This window comes from Danio aesculapii, chromosome 12 (genome assembly GCF_903798145.1).
Source record: "Danio aesculapii chromosome 12, fDanAes4.1, whole genome shotgun sequence".
Classification (NCBI taxonomy): domain Eukaryota; kingdom Metazoa; phylum Chordata; class Actinopteri; order Cypriniformes; family Danionidae; genus Danio; species Danio aesculapii.
Window position 1 is genome coordinate 16,299,138 of NC_079446.1, and position 14,614 is coordinate 16,313,751.

Genomic DNA, 14,614 nt, shown 5'->3' on the forward strand with positions numbered 1-14,614 from the left:
TGCGCATGTTTTTTTATGCCGGAGTAGGTTTTTATTCGATAAGAGAAGATGCGCATAAACTACGATAACACTTTTACCGAACAAATTACAGTTTGTGTATTAAAAAAGGTTTGTTATAAGAGATCACGTGATGATGAAAATGTGTGTGAATGGATAAACCAGCAGGCTGAGCACACTGTAAAACATCGACTTCCATAGGGTCTGGAGGGTCAGTTCTCCACCTCTCGTTTTCAAACGCCACCACGCGTTCATTGTGAGTCAGCTTTGTCGAAAGTCATTTATTAAATAAAGAAATTCACGCAGCTTCTACCGTAGTAAATTTTGTTTTTACTGTTGATATTTGGCACCACTTAATCAGGATGTGTCGATTTTGCTTGCTTCAACTCTTGGATGGAAATGCTGCTTTTTTCCACATATCTTTTATGCGATATTCCAGTTTTGCACATATATTTAATTCAAATTTTTGGATGGAAACATAGCTATTGCCTGCATTTCAGTCACACAAAGAACAAAGACACGTACGAGAATGGCTTGTCCTACTTTAATGAATAATTAGCTTTAATTCACTGACCCTCGACAGGGACATGTACTGTAACTAGATGAATGGGATTATTACTCATTCTAAAAACTATTTTTTAGTACTGCTTACATTCTAAATGTCATATCAACCTCTACCACTTGATCAATGAAAGGGCAGACACACAAGTGCACTTTAACATCTATTAAAAACTCAATTTTAGAGATTTTATCTTAAACTGATTAAGGTGTGTAAAAGTTAAACATTTCCACAGAACACTGAGTTAAGGTTATATGAATTCTTGTTTTGTCAAATTTGTTGTAGAAACTATGCAGACACCTATTTTGTCACTTTCTTGCAATTACATCTGAAACTTCTGAAATTGCGAACTTCTGAACATCAAAATTACAGTCAATTCCCCACTTTTTCAAGTGAAAAGTTAATAAACGTCACACATTACATCACTCATTTTATTATACTAAAATATTTAAATATTTGAAATGTAAACTTGAGCAGCTGTTTTTCCATGCTGTCTCTGTTTCACTGATGCAGTGGTGTTGCTTTTTTAAATATATGCTCATATTTTCTATAACTTTGCATGAGCACATCAAGTTCAGCTGGAAAAAGAAATGCTGATCTCTTCTTTTCAGATGTTGCGATGGTGACTCGTAATATCTGCACTCTATTAATGATGCCTTTTTATAGTTAAGGTTAACTCTGAGTTAGTCTAAGTTTATTGACCTAACTCAGATCAGCTGTTCTGAAACCGAAAACTTTTTTTAATCTTTTTAAATCTAAAAAAGTTTTTAATCTCTTGGTAAATCAAATCAACTCAGAGTTTAAGTATAAACTTAGAGTTGGTTGAACCTCCTTACTGAAACAGGCCCCTGGTGTAAAATGGGGCCTTTTGTGTTTTAAATCTTACCAAAAAAAGTCTAATCTTGATTTTCTCAATTTTAGCAACAATTGGCCTGTTTCAACATTATTTCGTCTTCCTAAGGTGTCTGAGAAGGCGATTGTTCTATTTAGACTAACATTAAACTAACATTTAGTTAAAATACGGAATTTGCATTGCTAGTGACAAACAACAACAAGGTGTAATGATCCCATGCATTTTAATGGAAAGCAAATGATTTCCACTGAAACAACCAACAGTTTAATAAAAGACAACTTTCCAAACTTTTATTTCTTTTACAGGCTTTTGCAGTTTGTCATGTTCGATCTTTTTTTAATTACAAAAGTCATTCAGCAGTTTTCACTTGAACTGTCACTAGTTGTGTTACTGTCAATAATGTGATGTGGTCTCTGGGGGGTGACAATGACATAAACAATATATATTCTCTCTTAATGATTTATATCTTAGATCTTTGAAGGTATTGGCAAACTTACACCAACCAAAAGCAACACTTACAAAACAATAATCAAACCAGGTTTAAACATCTACATTGAATTGAAATGGTTTTCTATCAGCAACTAAGATAGTAATCAAATGTGAAATAATACATAAATCATATAACTGATAAAAGCATTGCATTCAATGAAACCTCAGTGATCACCATCTTGGGTGGTCTCGTCAAAGAGACTGAGCAAGTTCTTTGGCTCAAAGTTTCTTTTAGACAGTTCAGTGGAAATCCTGTTTCTTTCATGGCTACACATTGTGCCTGTGAGTCTGTTATGAATCAAGCTGCTGCTGCTGTAATGGATTCTGGAGGGAGAGGGTATGCACTGGTTGTGTGATGATGCATCTATGACATCAATGTCTGATTCAGGAAGTAGAGTAGAGGTACTCCCAGAAGATAGCCTTGCCTGGACTCTGTACATGTAAAGAGAAAAGAGAATGTGCATCTTACATTTTCTGAAAAAAAAAAAAAAAAAAAAGAGAACAGGCAAATCTGCCCAAAGCTCTTTATCTAAATTTGGGCTCGGCGATATTGCAAAAATAATTATTATGATATGTTTTTATATCAGAATATTTTTTAATATTAACCATTTAGGAATATGGGAGGATTATAATATTAAGGATTTTTTTTTATTTAACCACTTTATTTACCAACATTGCTAAGGCAACGTTATTACTGTTGTTATTACTAAGTTTTAATAGTCAAATAAAAATATTAAAACTATATTAAAATAAAAAATATATTATTTTAAATTTAGCTATTTCTCAGTGGACTCACATATGCAAATGACCATGTGGTTTATTTATTAAGCACATTTTACAACACAGCGTTGCCCGAAGTGCTGAACACAATACTAATAAAAAAAAAAATACACTACACATAAATAACTTAACTAAAACATAAAAACGAAGCTCCCAACATTGACAAGGCTCAAATGATTAAAGTGGTGGTCCAACTTTAGTTGTTTTAGTAGTTTTGAAACTTTAGTTGATGTGTAATGTAGCTGTGTGAACATAAATAGCATCTCTAAATGTAAAATACTCAAAGTTCAATGCAAAGGGAGCCCTTGGTTTTTTACAGAGTTAGCTTAGCAAAGCCTACAATGAATGAATTTTGGGGACTATAAAAAAATATAGTATAAATTCCGAGCCTTACATTTACCACGCAGACACACTGCTCAGCTAAGGGCCGTGGCCAGAGGTGCTGTAATGTTACAGCAGAGGGAGAAATGCCATCCTGCTATTTCCACAAAGCTTCTTCTGTTTCTGTATTTGGGCTTCCAAAAGACACGACACAAAGACAGAAGTGCTTACAGTTCAATATTAATTATGTTGTTGAGAATTATAAAATACATAGCAAGCATGATTTGACAAAACACAGCTCCAAAATCTCTCCCAGTTCAGTGATGTATTCGGTTAAAATCTCCTTAAAGAAGGCGCAGCTCCAAGCAGACGCTGTGAACTCTGAGCCACGACCTGTTAGTGTTTTTATTTGTTATAATTGATTATGACATGCAGTGTCTAGCCTTAACGGTATGTTGTAGCAAAGATGTAAACAAGGGGAAATGCTGTTTGCCACCGCTAAGGATTTAGCAACAAATTCATATTTATCAGTCAAACTGCTGTAAACATCCACACACTTCACCAGCACCTGCAGCGTCTCTCTCTCTATGTGTGTGCGACTGCAGTGTTTCTCTATAGGCAGCTTTTCCATGCGTTTTACATCTCAGATAATGAACTCTCAAAAGATATGTGAAAGATTCATATTACTTACACATGCATATTCTGAATATATGTGAAAGACGTCGTGTAACACGTTGAGTTAATAAATACAGGAGAGCTCGTCTAACTCATGTAGCAGCAGAAAAATAAATCAAGGCTCACACAGGTCGCATTCCACATAAAGTGCTTTAATCTTCTGTCAGCAGCGTCATTGTATCCGAGCATCAGAGAAAAATAAAAATAAACATCGGTCCCGCGCACCTGCACTTCTCGTGTTAAACACGTCTACAGGTAGTTCATACACACGCACACACACACAATGGCAAACTCTCTTAAAGGAACCGCACCCCATTTTCACTCGTTACAGACACTTGTCAGATGTTACTTTAGAGAGCGGGCATGAGGTTGACTGACTGTTTACACAAAACACGCGTGCTTGTACGGGCGTGACGTGGAGCCGATCCGTGAATCGCAGCACATTATGACACATGACAAATCAGAGTCACTTGAGGGCGGGCCTTTTAGAGGAACTAGGAAATATATCAGTCGTTTTCATGTTAGCGGAGTAGCTGTATATAATCAAAGTGAGATTTATGAAAAAATAACACGATTTTCTTCAAGTGAAACATGAGCACACATTGCTTTGCATCTTATTAACACAAACAAGCCTTAGAATTACATTCTGGACCACCCCTTTAAGGAAGAAAAGGCAGAAGGTTTTTAAAAACAAGTAAAGCTGGAGCATGTCTAATGTGAGGTGGAAGCTTATTCCAGCACAGGAGCAGCACTCCAGCACTGGAGCAATAATAAAAAAAGCTCAACCCCCGGGGTCATTAATTGACAGAAAAGACTGATCTGATGACCCTAATCTATTACCAATGTATGGAGATCTGGATTGGAGATCAGATGTATAAAAAGGTGCCAGATCCTTTAAGGATGTATAAACAAAAACCAATAACCTAAAATCATTTTGGAACCTGACAGGCTTCCTGAAATGAAATGAAAGGACAGGAGATTTTGAACAAATTGCAGTCTGTTCAGTGCATTTTGACTGACACCCACATACACAGAGTTGCAATAGTCAAGTCTCTCCAGAATAAAAGCATGATTCATCTTCTAAAGAACCTCCATGAAGTTGGGACCCCAAAAACAAATAATCCACAAAGCTATGCCATTCGTTTGTGCTACGTTTGTGCTGATTTGTGTCGCAAAAACGAACGTTTGTGCTGGTTTGGGGTCTGAGATATTAAGCATTATTTTTTTGACCGTGTGATGTCACTTTCCACCCCATGTTGCTCAAATAACTTCAAATCAGCACAGATTGTTTGTGCTCGATTTGTGCTGGTTTGTGCTGTAAAATAAACACGGTATTTGTTTTCCTCGTTTAGATGCAAGCTAAATATTTTGGGAGCCATGACGTCACTCTTCACCCCATTTTCTCTGAATCGCACCTAACTGGTGTCATTCGTTTGTGCCCAATTTGAGCCGTTAAAACAAACACTGTATGTATTTTCGTTGTTTAAATATAATTAAAATATTTCGGCAGTCGTGACGTCACTCTCCACCCCATTTCCTCTAAATCACATATCACTGGTTTCATTCGTTTGTGCTCGATTTGTGCCGTTAAAATAAACACTCTATCTATTGTTATTGTTTAGATGTTGCCTTGTCAAAATATTTTGGGAGCCGTGACGTCACTCTCCACACCAGGTTGTCTAAATCACACAAAACTGGTGTCATTCGTTTGTGCTCAATTTGTGCTGGTTTGTGACGTTAAAATAAACAATTTATCTGTTTTTATTGTTTAGATATTGCCTAATCAAAACACTTTGGGAGCTGCGACGTCACCCCAAAAAACACACAACGTTTCCTCAACGAAGCGACCTTCCTACATCGTTGTAGCAACCTTGTAAAAAGGTTGAGGATCTACATTGTTGCTGAAGGTTGTCACAACGATGTCATAAAGTTGCCATTTAAACGGCCATTGCTTTAGGTTGTGCTTAGGCTGCATGGACGACCACTGTACAACATTTACTCTCATCAGTGAATCAGTTTAAATTTCAACAGACCGTTCAGCGTCTCATTCAACAACAACCGAGGAGAGGTGAGTATTTTGCTTTATTTCTTCTCGCTAAAGACATCAGTGGTCATTTGTGTAGTCCTGTTGTGTCAAGCTGTGATCTGTCCTCTCTTGTTCACTGCATATTTTGACCTGTGGCTGCTGTGGATGCCTCTCTGAAACTGAATTCTCTGTTGGATTTGTTTCTTTCTCTGACTGTGTTTTCCGTACCAACAACTACACCTGTATTCTATTATTATTATTATTATATATTACTATATATTGTATGCTGTATTCTCCATCCGGAGCTTCGATGTCCAATATCCAGTTGTAATTATTTAATGTAATCTAAACCTTTTTTTATACTGTTTGCTTATAATTAGATCTGTACTGTATGTATTAAATATTGTGAAAAATATAATAAAAACGTTTGATTACATACATCTGTGGGGCATTTTTACACTGCAAAGTTTACATATGCAGTTATTAAATTAAAAAGGAAAAATGAATAAACAATATTTAAAATTATTACTGCTTATCCTCTATTCTAGACAGTATTGATAAACTGGCAGGAAAAACATTAATACATGTAATAAGAACGTTGTCTCACGGTTGATGAATGTCACACAACAACATTGCTATAGCATTCTCACATCTTACATTTCTATGTTGTAACAATGTAGCGAGCATATACGTGGCAACATTGCCTTTGAAAAAAATGTAACGTTGTACAGACATCGCTACAATGTAGATGTGTTTGTTGGGACTCTCCACCCATTTCCTCTAAATCGCACAAAACAGGTGTCATTTGTTTGTGCTGGTTTGTGCCGTTAAAATAAACACTTTATCTGTTTCCATTGTTTAGATATAACAAAAATATGTGGTTAGATTTGTGCTGGTTTGTGCCATTGAAATGAACATGATATTTATATTCTTGCATGAATATATTATTTTCGTTTTCTCACAATTTGTGCTCGTTTGTGCTGCAAAAAATATTATTTGTAGGCCTAAAAATAATATTAGATCATTCAGAGGTCTCTCGACCACAGTTGCTCCATATTTACCTCTAATATTATTTTTAGGCCTACAAATAATAATAATAATAATAATTTTTTTGCAGCATAAAAGAGCACAAATTGTGAGCAAACAAAAATAATATATTCGTGCATGAATATAAATATCTGATGTTTATTTCGAACCACATATTTTGGTTATAGCTAAACAACAAAAACAGATAAACTATTTATTTTAATGGCACAAATCGAGCACAAAGAAATGACACCTGTTTTGTGCGATTTAGAGGAAATAATGGGGTGGAGAGAGACGTCGCGGCTCCTGAAGTGTTTTGATTAAGCAATATCTAAACAAGAAAAATAGATACAGTGTTTACTTTAACGTCACAAATCAGCACAAATTGCGATTTACAGGAAATAATGGGGTGGAGAGTAACGTCGTGGCTCGCGAAGTGTTTTGATTAGGCAAAATCTAAACAACAAAAACAGATAAAATGTATTTTAACGGCAAAAACAGCACAAATCGAGCACAAACGAATGACACCAGTTTTGTGCAATTTAGAGGAAATACATGGTGGAGATTAACGTAGCGGCTCCCGAAGTGTTTTGATTAGGCAATATCTAAACAACGAAAACAGATAAAGTGTTTATTTTAACGGCACAAACCAGCACAAATTGCGATTTAGAGGAAATAATGGGGTGGAGAGTGACATCGCAGCTCTTGAAGTATTTTGATAAGGCAATATCTAAACATTAAAAAAACAAATAAAGTGTTTATTTTAATGGCACAAATCGAGCACAAACGAATGACACCAGTTTTGTGCAATTTAGAGGAAATAGTGGGGTTGAGAGTGACGTCGCGGCTCCCGAAGTGTTTTGATTGGGCAATATCTAAACAAAACAAAAAAACATAAAATGTTTATTTTAATGGGACAAACCAGCACAAATTGAGCGCAAACGAATGACACCAGTTTTATGTGATTAAGAGGAAATGGAGCGGACTCCCGAATTTTTGAAATTATATCTAAGCAACAAAAATAGATACCATGTTTGTTTTAACGGCACAAACCAGCAAAAAATGCTTAATCTCAGACCCCAAACCAGCACAATCGTTCATTTTTGCGGCACAAATCAGCACAAACAAATGGCATAGTTTTCGGCATTATTTGTTTTTATGGAGTGCCAACTTCATGGAGGTTTCTAAAGATCATTAAAAGAGAGGAACAACATCACTTTTTTTTCAAATTGTTAATGGAAAAAAAATATTTAATGACTTAATTTACAAAATTCAGATTGTTATTAAACTTGCAACTAAACCTATATTTCTGATAACAGGTATTGATAAGTGAACAGCTCACCTAAACCTGATAAATCGAAAGGGGCAGGATCCCTAAAGCAGACTAGTTCTGTTTTTCCCTGCATTGAAGTTTCAAAAAATTGCTGACACGCAGGTCTTGACCTTGGTTAGATATTTCATAAGGGAGTTAAGGGCATTTATAATTATTTTACAAATAATTAATTTAATAATAAAACATTTTAATAATAAAAAAAATGTATATACAAATAATGTCATACCCATAAAAATGAAATGCCACCCCATATTCCAGAAAACATTATCCCTAAGATAAAATACATTAGAAAAATAAAATGGGGCTAAGAATATCAGATACCTTGGCATAGTGCGTTTAAGTATAAGATATTCGAATTAATTCGATATTTATAACTTGTATTCATTCATAACCAAATATTCCACAGTTTTTGTTATTTTAGAATAAGGTTGACCTTATCAGACTCTAGCTTGTCTTTAGAAAAGATAACAGAGTTATTAGTCACAACTCCTCAACTAAACCACCTCACCACTCATGCCTAAGCTCTTCATTTATTGTACATTTAGTAATTTTGTGTTGTTCTTGTGCTATTCTTGTGTTGATAATACAGTAAAAGGCTCTACAAGTCAGACAATCTCACTATCTTTCAGATTTGACCAAATAAACTCTTCATTTGATTGTTAATTACTGCCACAGTAAAAGCAGTCACTGGTGCCTCACTTAGTTATCTATATGTTAGTCACTTAGTTATTTATATGTTATTTACACACACCTTAAGAGAGGAGTGACCAAAATTTCAATAATAATATTAATACTAATGTTAATTTTAATATTAGAGTCAAACCAAAGAAATTATCATTTATATAATTTACAGTCCTTTACCCCAAATACAGCTCAGAATTGCATACAACTTCAAAACAGATAGGAAGCATTGAGTAATACAGTGAATATGGAAAGTATTCATAGCACTTCACTATTTCTAATTTTTTTTATGTTATAGCCTTATTCCAAAATGGATTAAATTATTTCCTTTATATTCTACACACAATACCCCATAATGACAATGTGAAAAAAAAGATGTTTTGAATTTGTAGCAAATTTATATTTATAAAAAAAGAAGAAAAAAAAAAACACATGTACATAGGTTTTCACAGACTTTGCCGTGAAGCTCAAAATTGAGCTCAGGTACATTCTTTTTCTACTGATCATTCTTGATATATTTCAGCAGCTTAATTGGAGTTCACCTGTGGTAAATTCAGTTGATTAGACATGATTTGAAAAGGCATACACCTGTCTATATAAGGTCCAAGGGTTGACAGCGCATGTCAAAGCACAACCCAAGCATGAAGACAAAGGAATTGTCTGTAGACCTCCGAGACAGGATTGTCTCGAGGCACAAGCCTGGAATTTGCCAGGCATCTGAAGAACTCTCAGACCATAAGAAACTAAATTATCTGGTCTGATGAGACTAAAATTGAACTCTTTGGCATGAATGCCAGGTGTTACATTGGGAGAAAACCAGGTGTCGCTCATCTTCCAGCAGGACAATGACCCAAAGCACACCACCAAAATATTAATGGAGTGGCTTCACAACAACTCAGTGAATGTCCTTGAGTGGCCCAGCAAGAGCCCAGCAATAAATCCTATTAAACATCTCTGGAGAGATCTGAAAATGGCTGTACACTGTCTCTTCCCATCCAACCTGATAAAGCTTGAAAGGTATTGCAAAAAGGAATAGGCAAAAACTCCCAAAGAGTTGTGGCATCATATTCAAAAAGACTTGAGGCTGTATTTGCTGCCAAAGGTGCATCAACAAAGTATTGAGCAAAGGATGAGAATACTTATGTACATGTGATTTTTCAGGTTTTTTATTTTTAATAAATTTGCAACAGTTTCAAAAAAAACTTTTTCACATTGTCATTATTGGGTATTGTGTGTAGAATTTTAAGGAAATAAATGAATTTAATCCATTTTGGAATAAGGCTGTAACATAAAAAAAATGGAAAAAGTGAAGTGCTATGAATACTTTCCGGATACACCGTATGGTTGAAGAATCCCCAAATGCAGTCAGACAGAGATCACATGATTCAGCAGCTAATTCTAAATGGAACAGGGACTTAAGGCCCAGCAGACAGTGGCATTCTGCATTGATTGCAGCTGAGATCAGGCGATTCAATAATTAGGAAGCAGGGTTACAATGACTTACTGCTTAACTCATGCAACAGTTTCTGATATAAACAAAGAACTTGAGAACATATTGAAGAAGCACAAGACTGCAAAGTGAATTATCATCCATGTGGGCAAGAATGTTAAGCACAAAGAGTAGTCAGAATTGCTCAAGAAAGATTTCTGTAAACTCTTGGAAACAGGTGGAAGATTGAAAATTCAGCTTTTTATCAGTGGACCACTCTCTGCAATAGGACAAATATGTTTTCAAGGCTTCTTGGTCTAAATGTATAGCTGCAGAAAATATGCAACAGGAAAAGACTACATTTAAAAAAAAAAAACTTCAACGTCGTCTGGAGTCAAAGACAGTTGTTTACATCAGACGACCTCTATCCAAACAAATGTGGTGCAACAGTGCTAAAAGACAATATATACTTCTCCCTCGATCATCTATTGGCTGTATGTGCCACTGAACTCAGTCTAAATGCATATCCCCCTAGTAAATGTCTGATTGACCACAGGACTTCAAATCAGCCCCCTGAGTGGACTTGTGGCTCACCCATTCCACAAGGACAATGCTAACATCCCGCAGCCACAACAACTAATGGTCACAGACATCCTGTGCCCTACACACTGAACTCTCCACAGATAGACTGTGACGTATCAGGACAGCTTCAAGACTCAGCCAGGACAACATATTTTAGCAGCCAGTAACTCCAAAGCAACAGCCTCTGTCAAAAGGTGTTTGCTGGAACTAATCTCTCACATTCGATTGCTGCAAGCCCCCAGTTATCGTCCAAATAGCAGTGAGCTCCACACCCACCTCTGCACCCACCTGCGAGAGCCCTACGGGCCCCTGCCACAGCACCAGGGCCCCAACAAGCCCTCGTCTTCAGCTGGGGAACAAAACAGCTTTCAGTGATGTATGACGAGTGCCTGCTTAGATAACAGTATCTTTATCAAATGTTTACATAACAAGCCAGAACCCAGCATGCCTGTAGCTTTTTCTAAGCAGATATATGTTTTATAAAATATATGTGATATAAAATCTAGGGCCTCTTCAAACAGTGTAGCAAATCATTCAAATCTGATGCCTATTGAATGTACAGTAGAAGTCAGAATTATTAGTGCCCCTTTGTTTTTTTCCTCTTTTAAATACTTCCCAAATTATGTTAAAGAGCAAGGAAATTTTTACAGTATTTCCGAAAATACATTTTCTTCTAGAGAAAGTCTTATTTGTTTTATTTAGGCTAGAATAAAAGCAGTTTTTTTAAGGCCATCTTAAGGTCAAAATTATTAACCCCCTTTAAGCTATTTTTTTTTCGATTGTCTACAGAACAAACCACTGTTATACAATGACTTAATTACCCTAACTTGCCTAGTTAACTTAATTAACCTAGTTAAGCCTTTAAATTGCCCTTTAAGCTAAATACCAGTGTCTTAAAATATTATGTACTGTCATCATGGCAAAGATAAAATAAATCGGTTTTAAGAAATGAGTTATGAAAAACTATTATGTTTAGAAATGTGTTGAAAAAAAAAATCTTCTCTCTGTTAAACAAAAAAAAGAGAAAAAAATAAACAGGGGGGCTAATAATTCTGACCTCAACTGTAGGTCTGAAACTACTGTCGGAATTAACTAAAACTGTTAAGTTAGCACTTTTAAACTATCTAATCTAAACTATCTAATCACTTAACAATAAGTCATGTCTAGTCAACGATTTTATCAACACAATTGCCTGGATTTTATGCTTTTAAATGAAACTTGGCAAGTTGACAGTTGTAGTGCAGCAGTGTTAAATGAAGCAACCCCTCCTAACTTTGATTTTATGAGTGTTTGCAGAGCTAATTGGAGAGGTGGAGGCATTGATGAATGTAAGCAAGCTATGAATGTAAGCAAGTGTCATTTGGTAGTTATTTGTCCTTTGAATATGAGTATAGCACTAAAGCATGCTCCATGCTTTTTACTGATCATTATCTATCTTTGACCTCCAAAATATTCTCCAATGTTTATTGATGATTTTACAGAGCTGCTATCAATAGTAACCCTCTGATTTTGACTATTTTACTATTGCTGGGGATTTTAATATTCACGTTGATAATCCAGAAATTAATGCTGTAAAATAACTCATGACTGCTTTTAACACTTTTGATTTGACTTAACATGTACAAGGACCCAGACACACTCCAGATTTACTTATAACTAAGGGTTTACACATTTCATTATCTGTTGTTAAGGATCTGATCATTTCTGTATTTTCTGTGATATATTGATCCCTCCAGCCTTTGAAGCCAGATCTGTCTCTGTCAGAAAGAGATGCATAAACGCTAGTGATCAGATTATGATTATATCGCTAGTACCAAGCATATCTGCAGACTCTGTTGATTTTCCCCTTTATTTGTTGAACTCAAAAGCTAAGAATGTCACGGATGACATTGTTCCTGTTAAAATCAGGAAGAGGACAAAAAACACCTTGGAGAAACTCAACAGCTGTACACATGACTGTACAAAGACAATGCAGAAAAGCTGAGCGCATGTGGAGGAAGACAAAACTTGCAGTCCAATTTAACATCTATAAAGACAATCTTCATGGTTTTAATATGGATCTTGCTTTTCAAAATGTATAAACAGCAACTTAAACAACACTCACACTCTCTTTGCAACAGTAGAGAGACTCACAAATCAGAAAGGCAATCAGCTCATCGAATCAACCAAGTTGTGCAAACATCAGACAGGCTTAACCACAACTTAAGAAAATAGTCATTATGTCTGATTTCAAGGCAGCTGATGGTAACATCTTGGAAGAGCTTATACGGATTATGCAAACATCAATTTGCAGTCATGACACACTCCCCAGATCGGTTCTTCAAAATGGTGTTTAACTGTTTAGAAAACACTCCTAAAAGTGGTAAATGCTTCAAATCTTTCAGGGACTTTTCCAAACTTCTTTAAAACTGCAGTTGTTAAACCCTCTTAACATAAGAGCAACCTGGATAACACCAGATTAAGCAACTGCACGCTCAAATCTAAATTAAAAGAGTTGCAGCTCATCCAGAATGCTGCTGCCATCACACATGTCCTCAGGTAAAGACATTGGCTCCCAGTTAAATTCAAAATAGACTTTAAAGTATTATTCTGTGTCTAAAAATCTCTAAAAGACCTAGGACTTCAATACATTACAGATATGCTCACTGAATACAAAACGAACAGGTCACTCAGATCATTAGGATCAAGTAAACGAAGAATGAATTGACGAAGAATCAACGCGGAAATCGCGCGGTGGCGGAACATGCTTTTACATCAATGAAAGGTGGTGTACAGATGTAACAGTTTTAAAGAAGATGTGCTGTCCAGATCTCGAAGCACTGTTTATTAACTGTAAGCCTTTTTTTACTCCCCGCGCGAGTTCTGCTTGTTCATCCTCGTCAGTGTTTACATTCCTCCGCTCGCGCACGCGAGCCTGGCGATACAGAAACTAGCTGATCAGATCACGGTGATAGAGCAACAACACCCGGACTCTGTTTTAATCATTCTACACCATCCCCCAGCACTGTAGACAATGAACGACTTGCAAACGACCTGAATGAGTTTGACTGCCGGTTTGAGAAAACCCCCCACACCCACTCTGAACTGCTCTTCACGCCACAATTAACACATTCACCCCCTGCACAGTTGAGTGAAGATGAGGTGCGCCAGGTCTTCCGAAAACAGAAGAGGAAAAAAGCACCAGGCCCAGATTTTATAACACCAGCCTGTTTAAAATCCTGTGCTGACCAACTGGCCCCCATCTTCACCCTGATCTTCAACAGATCACTGGAGCTGTGTGAAGTGCCCTCCTGCCTCAAACGCTCTACCATCATCCCCATCCCAAAGAAACCCAAACTTACAGGACTAAATGACTACAGACCGGTGGCACTAACATCTGTGGTCATGAAATCTTTTGAAAAACTGGTGCTGGCCCACCTGAAGGACATCACTGAACCCTCACTGGACTCTCTTCAGTTTGCCTACAGAGCAAACAGGTCTGTGGATGATGCAGTAAATATGGGACTGCATTATGTTCTGCAACACCTAGACAGACCAGGGACCTATGTGAGGATCTTGTTTGTTGACTTTAGCTCGGCATTTAACACTATCATCCCAAAACTTCTCCTGCCCAAATTAACTCAGCTCTCTGTGCCCACCTCTGTCTGTCAGTGGACCAACAGCTTCCTAACGGACAGGCAGCAGCTGGTAAAGCTGGGAAAATTCTCATCCAATATCCGCACAATCAGCACTGGTGCCCCCCAGGGGTGTGTCCTCTCCCCACTGCTCTTCTCCCTGTACACGAATGACTGCACTTCAAAAGACTCCTCTGTGAAGCTCTTGAAGTTTGCAGACGACACCACACTTATCGGCCTCATTCAGGA

General features: G+C 36.7%; 1 protein-coding gene across 4 annotated transcripts in view; it reads right to left on the reverse strand.

Annotated features, from left to right (window-relative positions):
- Nucleotides 1-1,615: 1,615 nt before the first annotated feature.
- The window catches only part of pkmyt1 (protein kinase, membrane associated tyrosine/threonine 1), a 53,390-nt gene continuing 40,391 nt past the window's right edge, over nt 1,616-14,614 (reverse strand). For 2 of the 4 annotated variants that reach the window (XM_056469204.1, XM_056469205.1), the window contains exon 8: nt 1,616-2,330. In XM_056469204.1, the coding sequence (XP_056325179.1) occupies nt 2,063-2,330 (268 nt within the window). In that variant the 3' untranslated portion in view covers nt 1,616-2,062. Of the gene's footprint in view, nt 2,331-3,072; nt 3,194-14,614 lie in introns of all 4 variants that reach the window. The other 2 variants (XR_008838620.1, XM_056469206.1) reach the window with 2 other exon arrangements.